General features: G+C 42.5%; 1 protein-coding gene across 2 annotated transcripts in view; it reads left to right on the top strand.

Annotated features, from left to right (window-relative positions):
* LOC116061428 (E3 ubiquitin-protein ligase TRIM39-like) overlaps positions 1-9174 on the top strand; it is an 11024-nt gene extending 1850 nt beyond the window's left edge. The window contains exon 2 of one of the 2 annotated variants that reach the window (XM_031315635.2): positions 7521-9174. In XM_031315635.2, the coding sequence (XP_031171495.1) occupies positions 7526-8923 (1398 nt within the window). In that variant the 5' untranslated portion in view covers positions 7521-7525 and the 3' untranslated portion in view covers positions 8924-9174. Of the gene's footprint in view, positions 1-1852; positions 3465-7520 lie in introns of those variants that run through there. The other variant, XM_031315626.2, reaches the window with a different exon arrangement.
* Positions 9175-10000: the final 826 nt, after the last annotated feature.

Below are 10000 nucleotides of genomic sequence, written 5' to 3'. Positions count from 1 at the left end.
GCGAGAGCTGTGTCCGGGTTCTCAGCAGTAAGTCGGACTCGTTTCAGGTGAGGGTTGGCCTCCGCCAGGGCTGCGCTTTGTCACCAATCCTGTTTGTGATATTCATGGACAGGACATCAAGGCGTAGTCGGAGTGGGGAGGGTTTGCAGCTCGGTGGGCTGGGGTCTCATCGCTGCTGTTTGCAGATGATGTGGTCCTGATGGCATCATCGGCCTGTGACCTTCAGCACTCACTGGATCGGTTTGCAGCCGAGTGTGAAGCGGCTGGGGTGAGGATCAGCACCTCTAAATCGGAGGCCATGGTTCTCAGCAGGAAACCGATGGCGTACCTACTCCAGGTAGGGAATGAGTCTTTACCCCAAGTGAAGGAGTTCAAGTACCTCGGGGTCTTGTTTGCGAGTGAGGGGACAATGGAGCATCGGTGCAGCGGGTGCAGTATTACATTCAATTTATTGCACTGTTGTGACGAAGAGAGTGCTGAAGCAGAAGGCAAAGCTCTCAATCTACCGGTCAGTTTTCGTTCCTACCCTCACCTATGGTCATGAAGGCTGGGTCATGACCGAAAGAACGAGATCCAGGGTACAAGCGGCCGAAATGGGTTTCCTCAGGAGGGTGGCTGGTGTCTGGTGAGATAGGGTGAGAACTCAGTCATCTGTGAGGAGCTCGGAGTAGAGCCGCTGCTCCTTTGCGTCAAAAGGAGCCAGTTGAGGTGGTTTGGGCATCTGGTAAGGATGCCCCCTGGGTGCCTCCCTAGGGAGGTGTTCCAGGCACGTCCAGCTGGGAGGAGGCCTCAGGGAAGACCCAGGACTAGGTGGAGGGACGTCCAGCTGGGGGGAGGTCTCGGGGAAGACCCAGGACTAGGTGGAGGGACTATATCACCACCCTTGCCTAGGAACGCCTCGGGATTCGAGGATCCGGTCTCATTTTTGTGTGGTATAATCCTCCGACTAATGTGATCTTAATTTGTGAAGGAATTTTTCGATACCTGGAACGATGATGTCATAGGTCATGTGACAACACCCATTTTTAGGCCTATTACAGGTATGGAACTTTTTGAAACTCCTACAAGATTCAAAAGATCCTTCTCAGATTGGGTCAGCAGTATGTCAAGACTTTCACAATGCCAAATTGCAAAGCTTTTGTGTTTTTGTAGAACGGCGTGGGCGTGACATGGCGGCCATTCTGTGTGCTTCCCAATAACACAGGAAGCTGTTGTAATTTAACTTGACATTGTCCAATCTGCCTGAAACTTCACATGCATGATAAGAGTCCAGGCCTCATGGTAACAGCAACAGGAAGTCAGCCTTATGTCACAAACATTTTCAGATTTACATGAAATGTTCAGGGTGTGGTCTACACATGATAGCCTATACAACAACATGAGGTATAATTACTGTGTCTTCTCTAGCACCACATAGTGGACAGAGGAAGTGTTAGTGCCCATCGGCATCCTGCTAGAACCCCCGATGTGCTTGGATAGGGGCGAGGGTCCATTCATCGCTGCTTGCAGATTTAATTAGGGCCCAAGCATGTGCAAGGAATTTATTGTCTTGGAAGGAATATTATCTTTCTGCTGGGCAATTGTATTTTTTACGGGCTTAGGCTGCACGAAAACTAACAAAAATGCAAAGTTCTGCAGTGAACTGGCTCGGGCGTGCGCCAGCGGGCTCTATAGATGGCAGAAGTGATGTTAAATTGCAAAAAACATGTCTTTTTATGCCCTTTAGGTATAGAACTTTTTGAAACTCCTAGAGGATTCAACAGATCCTTCTCAAATTAGGTCAGCTGCACGTGAAGGCCCGTTCATCACTGTCTGCAGCTTTAATCTTATGTTATCTTCTCTTCACTTACAGAGAAAATGGCTTCCAGATTAGAGGAAGATTTCTGCTGTCCTGTCTGCCATGAAGTCTTTAAAGATCCTGTCGTTCTGTCGTGCAGCCACAGCTTCTGTAAAGACTGTCTGCAGAGCTGGTGGACAGAGAAACCAGTCAAGGAGTGTCCAGTTTGTAAGAGAAGATCTCCAACATCAGAACCAGCTTGTAATTTGGTGTTGAAGAACCTGTGTGAGGCATTTTTACAGGAGAGAAATCAGAGAGTTTCAGAGGCTCTCTGCAGTCTGCACTCTGAGAAACTCAAACTCTTCTGTCTGGACCATCAGCAGCCCGTGTGTCTCGTCTGTCTGCATTCAGAAACACACTCCAACCACATAATCAGACCCATCGATGAAGCTGCACGACAACACAAGAAGAAACTTCAGGAAACTCTAGAGCCCTTAAAGAAGAAGCTAGAGGTTTTTGAAGAAGTTAAAGTGAAGTGTGATCAAACAGCTAAACACATGAAGGTCCAGGCCCGACGCACAAAGACACAGATTAAGGATCAGTTTAAGAAACTTCACCAGTTTCTAGAAGAGGAAAAGAAGGCCAGGATGGCTGCACTGAGGAAGGAAGAGGAGCAGAAGAGTCAGAGGATGAAGGAGAAGATGGAGGCTCTGAGCAGAGAGATAGCAGCTCTTTCAGACACAGTCAGAGCCACAGAGGAGCAGCTGAGAGCTGAAGACGTCTCATTCCTGATCAACTACAAGGCTGCAGTGGAAAGAGTCCAGCAGCGCCCCCTGCTGGATGAACCACAGCTGCTCTCAGGAGCTCTGATAGACGAGGCCAAACACCTGGGCAACCTGAGCTTCAACATCTGGTACAAGATGAAGGACATGGTCTCCTACTATCCTGTTATTGTGGACCCAAACACTGCTGATGCAGGACTCATCCTGTCTGAAGATCTGACTAGTGTGAAACTAGGAGAGATACAGCAGCTTCCTGATAATCCAGAGAGGATGGATGACCCTTACTACTACAACTACTGTGTCCTGGGCTCTGAGAGCTTTAACTCAGGGACTCACAGCTGGGATGTCGAGGTTGGAGACAGTACAGACTGGTCACTGGGTGTGATAGCAGAGTCTGTCCAGAGGAAGGAAGACTCAGTGTCTGGATCATGGAGACTGGGTTTCTGTGATGATGAATACTCAGCATGGTCTCCATCAGATCCAAACACTGTTCTCCCATTTAAGAAGCAGCTCCAGAGGATCAGAGTGACTCTGGACTGGAACAGAAGAAAGCTGTCGTTCTCTGATCCTGATACTAACACACACATACACACCTTCACACACACTTTCACTGAGAGGATGTTTCCATACTTTGGCACTTGTGATGAACTCGTGATTTCACCAGTGAAGGTCTGTGTGACTGTAAAACATATATAGATGATGATGAACATCTATCAGTGTATTTCAAGACGTGATGAAGTCTTTAAGGAACATGTCACTTTGTTGTTCTGATGATGATGTTGATCTAAGAGGGTGAATTAGTGAAGGTGGGATCCCGGACGAGCCCCCAATATGTTATGACCAGCTGCAACAAAGAAGGAAGATGCACCGCAAACTTAATGTTAATAAACAGACATTTATTAAAGTAAATTGCAAACATTAAGACACTGGGGTGTGAAAGTCATCAATAAATTCAGGTTAGATGTGTCACGATTCTCCAAATCTACGATTCGATTTAAACCTTTTTTTTTTTAAAACAGGGACGGCAATGCCACAATAAAAGCCACTAGATGGCAGAATGGTCCGTTACAACAACAGTTTGAGTTTCTCAAATGCAAGAAGATGCAGGCAGACAGCGAAGTAACGTTACTGTCAACGGAGAGAAGCGAGGAATGAAGAGAGGGAGAAGGAAAGTCAGAGGGACAGCAGCATTGCATTTTGTATTGCTTTGCAAAATGAAAACATATCAGACTCAGTGTGGAAGGGTTTCTGTGCGTGACGAATTTTTAGAGAGACATATAAGCAAAAAACATGGACAAACATTTCATACTCATTGTGCAATATTCTAAGTCTCTTGTTGTGATTGGCTGCTAGCCTAGATGTGGGCACAAAAAGGATTAAATGCAGGTATCGTTAGACTGGAGAAGTTGTGATACTACTGGGTTATTACGGTCGAAAAATTAAAAGGTATCGAATAACGATACCAAGCCTTGGATGTTGTCTCCTTTCTCCTCGCCACTGTCGCACTGAATGATTGCTCTTGGGGGAATTACTGGAATTGTTGGGTCTTTGTAAATTATAGAGTGTGGTCTAGACCTACTCTATCTGTAAAGTGTCTTGAGATAACTCTTGTTATGAATTGATACTATTAAAAATAATATAAAATTGAAATGACTTGAATTGATTACAAAATCTATCATTGAGTTTGTGATTGACAGCAGCTTTAAGTAGATTTGGGTGGTGGGAGGGGCTACCCTTTGGTTTACCGTTAGATTATTGATTATATCTTTCTGTAAAACTTGATCCTCGTTGATTTGTTTATTTGTTTATTGTAAAGTGTTTATTTTACATAATCTGTCCACTGTAATCCATCCTGTGTTTCTGTGCGGCTGAAAGTGTCACCTGGAAAATGAATATATATATATATATATATATATATATATATATATATATATAATGTTTAGAGGTTTAAAATGTAAGAGCTGAAGAGTTGCAGTAATCGTCAGTATTACTGTCAGTCATTTGTAAATGTTGCTTTGCTAAATCTGCAGCCTTAAAGATGGATTGTGTCCAATCAAAAAAAAAAAAATATTTTAAATAATAAAACTTGTGGTGTCAGAATTGTACTGTTTTTTTTGTTTTTAAATCTGTTCAACTAGTTATTATTGAAGGAAAGAAGATCATCATCATCACAGCCGACTCACAACTTTTTAACTGTAGTGTATGTGAAGTGTTTTCTTGGATATTAATGAATTAATGCAGCAGTTGGCATGAATGAAAACTGAACATTAAGAGGGAGTGCTGGTCTGTTTATCATTATTGTTGTACGTGGGTTTTCTTGCACCATAAAGCGGTAAATGAAAGTGATTCCCGTTTTAATAAATGTGCATAGGAGACGATGAATCAGTGATACACTCATAAACCATGGTTTTATTAAGGCGGAACAAGACATGTATTTCATTTCACTTTCTGAATTTTTTACTTTGTGCGACTGTAGACTAACAGAAAAGTCTGACTGGAGACCAACATGTTAACCCGTGTGTTGTCCTTGGGTCAAATTTCACCCATTTTCTAAATGTCTATATCAGAAATATGGCTTTCTTTTTAACTTCCTAATTTTAATTACCCAAAAATAACAAGGATGATTCCACAGAACGGCTTTGCAAGTACAACCAAATATCGGATCTCTACTTTCATTGAATTATAGGGTGTTTTATGTAATTTTTTAGTATTTGAAAAAAAAAATGGAAACGTTTCTAAAACAGTATCCCAACTAAACGTTGACATATACCAGTCTGTGATGATCCTTCCTTTAATATTAGTCTAAATAATTCATAACTTCTGCTTTTGTAAGTCAAGAATTGGGTATAGTTTTCTATAAATGAGGTTTAATGACCATGAATTCCAAAAATAAGTGCAAAACTAGTGGTAATAAGTTTGTGTTAGTGGTGTTTATACATGGTAGTGAAAGGAAGCGTTAAACGTCAAAAAAGTGTGAAAAACACAAAAGTGTTTTTAAAAAAAGTCTAAAACATCAGAAAAAGTGTTGATTTTTAGTTTTCAACCGGCAAGGAATGCATGGTTGAATGGAAGACAACACAAGGGTTAAAGCGCCGGCACATTTATAACGTGGCGTCTGTCTGAAAAGAGCATTATAGGAACTAAAACAAGCTATCAGAAACCAGTTTCATCTTTAACCCTCTGAGAAAGAAAGACGCTCCGGTGCCTCCAAACAATGTTTGACAAAACTCCTTCTGAAAAAGAGATATTACAAAATCTCATTTCAGACATTTATCTACTATTTTTATCATATGTTAACTAGAGCCGGGGGTAAACGATTATTTATTAAACGATTAATCGGGCGATTATTTTATCGATTAGTCGACTAATCTAACGACTAATTGGACGATTAATATAACGATTATTTTTGTGTTGCTCGATTAATAAAAACCATAATGTATCTCAAATAAATACCAAAAAATTCTTAATATATTTTATTAAACAATTTTGCACAGCAAAAAATCTTCTGCTTTACACAAAATAAAATAATTATTTTACTGTTATACAAAATGAAAGGCCAGCCTGTTTACTCTTTTACAGTACCAACATAACTCTCTTGTTCAAAAAAATCAAGTTGTAGTGCAAAAAAGAAAAACACTGCAGTGAACAGTACAGACATTCCTGAGATTGTTTAACACAACATAACAGTCCCAACATAAAACCTGATGCATAATCAAACTCACTCTCTTAACTGCTATTCTGTAGGTTTACATGCTAATGCAGCTGTGCACTTTGGTGGTGCTAGGCTAACCAACGCATCTTAGCTCTCTGTGCAGTTTGTTCGTGCTAGGTTAGTAGCTAACGTTCACGTTAGCTAAACACAGCTGCCTAGGCGCCAGTAGCTAGCTAACGTTAACGTTAGCTACTAACCTAGCACGAACAAACTGCACGGAGAGCTAAGATAGTTAGCTAGCACCACCTAAGTGCGCAGGCTACACAACACACTACACAAACATGAAATTAATTTAGCTAACGTTAGTACTTGGGACTATATTTTAAGTATTCCCATACCCTCGATGATTAAGGGCGAGCTGTTTTAGGACTTTTTCTTTTCATGGGGCTTTTTGCAGGGCTTTGTTCGGAATTCTGTGAGGAGGTTGCTGTTTCCTGCAATGTTTTGGTCTCCCACGTGTGTGTGGCGAAGCGTCGACGCAAAAATACGACGTCGACGTAATTTTGACGTTGATGCGTTGACGTCATCGACGCGTCGCTGCAGGCCTACTGTTAACACAACTTTGCGAATGTTAAGACTATGGTAAACTCATTTTAAAGCACCGAAACAATTCGTACAATACACCATAAGTTAAGTTTTGTTTTCAAAATAGATGTTAGGAAATTTTAAACAGCCAACTTTAGCGCCAAATTATCTCTTCACACGTTGCTCTAGAAAACATTTGGACGACACTATACGGAAAGCTGAGTTTGTTCTGAACATTTTGTTTTGAAACACACAGGGATCAGTTCTATGCAAATAGCCATGTGCTGGAAGGGGCGAGGGTCCATTCATCACTGCTTGATGATTTAATTAGGGCCCGAGCATGTGCGAGGAAGTTATTGTCTTGGAAGGAATATTATCTTTCTGCTGGGCAATTGCATTTTTTAAGGGCTTAGGATGCGCGAAAACTAACAAAAATGACACTTCCGACCTGGCAAAAATTGCAAAGTTCTGCAGTTAACTGGCTCGGGCGTGGCCAGCGGGCTCTATAGATAGCAGAAATGACCTTAAATTGCGAAATTTTAAATACCTCAAATGATGTCATAGGTCATGTGACAACACGTCTTTTTATGCCCTTTAGGTATAGAACTTTTTGAAACTCCTAGAGGATTCAACAGATCCTTCTCAAATTGGGTCAGCGGCACGTGAAGGCCCGTTCATCACTGTCTGCAGCTTTAATCTTATGTTATCTTCTCTTCACTTACAGAGAAAATGGCTTCCAGATTAGAGGAAGATCTCTGCTGTCCTGTCTGCCATGAAGTCTTTAAAGATCCTGTCGTTCTGTCGTGCAGCCACAGCTTCTGTAAAGACTGTCTGCAGAGCTGGTGGACAGAGAAACCAGTCAAGGAGTGTCCAGTTTGTAAAATATCTCCAAAGTCAGAGCCAGCTTGTAGCCTGGTGTTGAAGAACCTGTGTGAGGCATTTTTACAGGAGAGAGATCAGAGAGCTTCAGAGGCTCTCTGCAGTCTGCACTCTGAGAAACTCAAACTCTTCTGTCTGGACCATCAGCAGCCCGTGTGTGTCATCTGTCTGTATTCAGAAGAACACTCCAACCACAGATTCAAACCCATCAATGAAGCTGCACGACAGCACAGGAAGGACCTTCAGGAAACTGTGGAGTCATTAAAGGAGAAGTTAGAGGTTTTTGAAGAAGTTAAAGTGAAGTGTGATCAAACAGCTAAACACCTGAAGGTCCAGGCTCGACGCACAGAGACGCAGATTAAGGATCAGTTTAAGAAGCTTCACCAGTTTCTAGAAGAGGAAGAGGAGGCCAGGATGGCTGCACTGAGGGAGGAAGAGGAGCAGAAGAGTCAGAGGATGAAGGAGAAGATGGAGGCTCTGAGCAGAGAGATAGCAGCTCTTTCAGACACAGTCAGAGCCACAGAGGAGCAGCTGAGAGCTGAAGACGTCTCATTCCTGATCAACTACAAGGCTGCAGTGGAAAGAGTCCAGCAGCGCCCCCTGCTGGATGATCTACAGCTGCTCTCAGGAGCTCTGATAGACGAGGCCAAACACCTGGGCAACCTGAGCTTCAACATCTGGAACAAGATGAAGGACATGGTCTCCTACTCTCCTCTGGTTCTGGACCCAAACACTGCTCATCCAAGACTCATCCTGTCTGAAGATCTGACCAGTGTGAGATGGGGAGAGTATCAGCAGCTTCCTGATAATCCAGAGAGGATGGATGACCCTTACTACTACTACTACTGTGTCCTGGGCTCTGAGAGCTTTAACTCAGGGACTCACAGCTGGGATGTCGAGGTTGGAGGCAGTATAGAGTGGTCACTGGGTGTGATAGCAGAGTCTGTCCAGAGGAAGGAAGACTCAGTGTCTGGATCATGGAGACTGGATTTCTGTGATGATAAATACTCAGCACGGTCTCCATCAGATCCAAACACTGTTCTCCCATTTAAGAAGCAGCTCCAGAGGATCAGAGTGACTCTGGACTGGAACAGAAGAAAGCTGTCGTTCTCTGATCCTGATACTAACACACACATACACACCTTCACACACACTTTCACTGAGAAGATGTTTCCATACTTTGGCACTTGTGATGAACTCGTGATTTCACCAGTGAAGGTCTGTGTGACTGTAGAGCAACATAAATAGATGATGAACATCTATCAGTGTATTTGAAGACGTGATAAAGTCTTTAAGGAACATGTTGTTCTGATGATGATGTTGATCTAAGAGGGTGAATTAGTGAAGGTGTGATCCCGGACAAGACCCCAATATGTTATGACCGGCTGCAACAAAGAAGGAAGATGCACCGCAAACTTAATGTTAACAAACGGACATTTATTTAAGACACTGGGGTGTGAAAGTCATCAATAAATTCAGCAATTCATTCTCCAAATCCACGATTCGATTTAAACCTTTTTTTTTTTTTTTTTTTAAAAACAGGGACGGCAATGCCAAAATAAAAGCCACTAGATGGCAGAATGGTCCGTTACAACAACAGTTTGAGTTTCTCAAACGCAAGAAGATGCAGGCAGAGAGGAAAGAAAGACAGCGAAGTAACGTTACTGTCAACGGAGAGAAGCGAGGGATGAAGAGAGGGACAAGGAGAGAGAGTCAGAGCGACAGCAGCATCACATTTTGTATTGCTTTGCAAAATGAAAACATATCGGACTCGGTGTGGACGGGTTTCTGTGCGTGACGAATTTTTAGGAAGACATATAAGCAAAAAATGTGGACAAACATTTCTGACTCAGTGTGCAATATTCTAAGTCTCTTGTTGTGATTGGCTGCTAGCCTAGATGTGGGCACAAAAAGGATTAAATGCAGGTATCGTTAGACTGGAGAAGTTGTGATACTACTGGGTTATTACGGTCGAAAAATTAAAGGCATCGAGTAACGATACCAAGCCTTGGATGTTGTCTGCTTTGCCTTTTTAGACCTTTTTCAGGGCAGACATGTTGACATGTCATAGTAGGAACAGTACAGGTGTATCAAACCATTAATGATGGCTGCATTCCTCTTAGGAGAGGTCCTGGTATTGAGCATGCTGACTCACTGAAATAGCTTACTGGGACACTTGATGGAACTGATCCATCGTTAATGTGATCAGTCTCAGCTGTGCTTTTCCAACAAGTCAACATGTCTGCTGTGAAAAAGGTCCATTACAAAACCTGTCATTGAGTTTGTGATTGACAGCAGCTTTAAGTAGATTTGAGTGGTGGGAGG

Source organism: Sander lucioperca, chromosome 19 (genome assembly GCF_008315115.2).
Source record: "Sander lucioperca isolate FBNREF2018 chromosome 19, SLUC_FBN_1.2, whole genome shotgun sequence".
NCBI classification, from domain to species: Eukaryota; Metazoa; Chordata; class Actinopteri; order Perciformes; family Percidae; genus Sander; species Sander lucioperca.
Note: the sequence above shows the minus strand (reverse complement) of the source record. Positions and strands in the feature narration are given on the sequence as shown.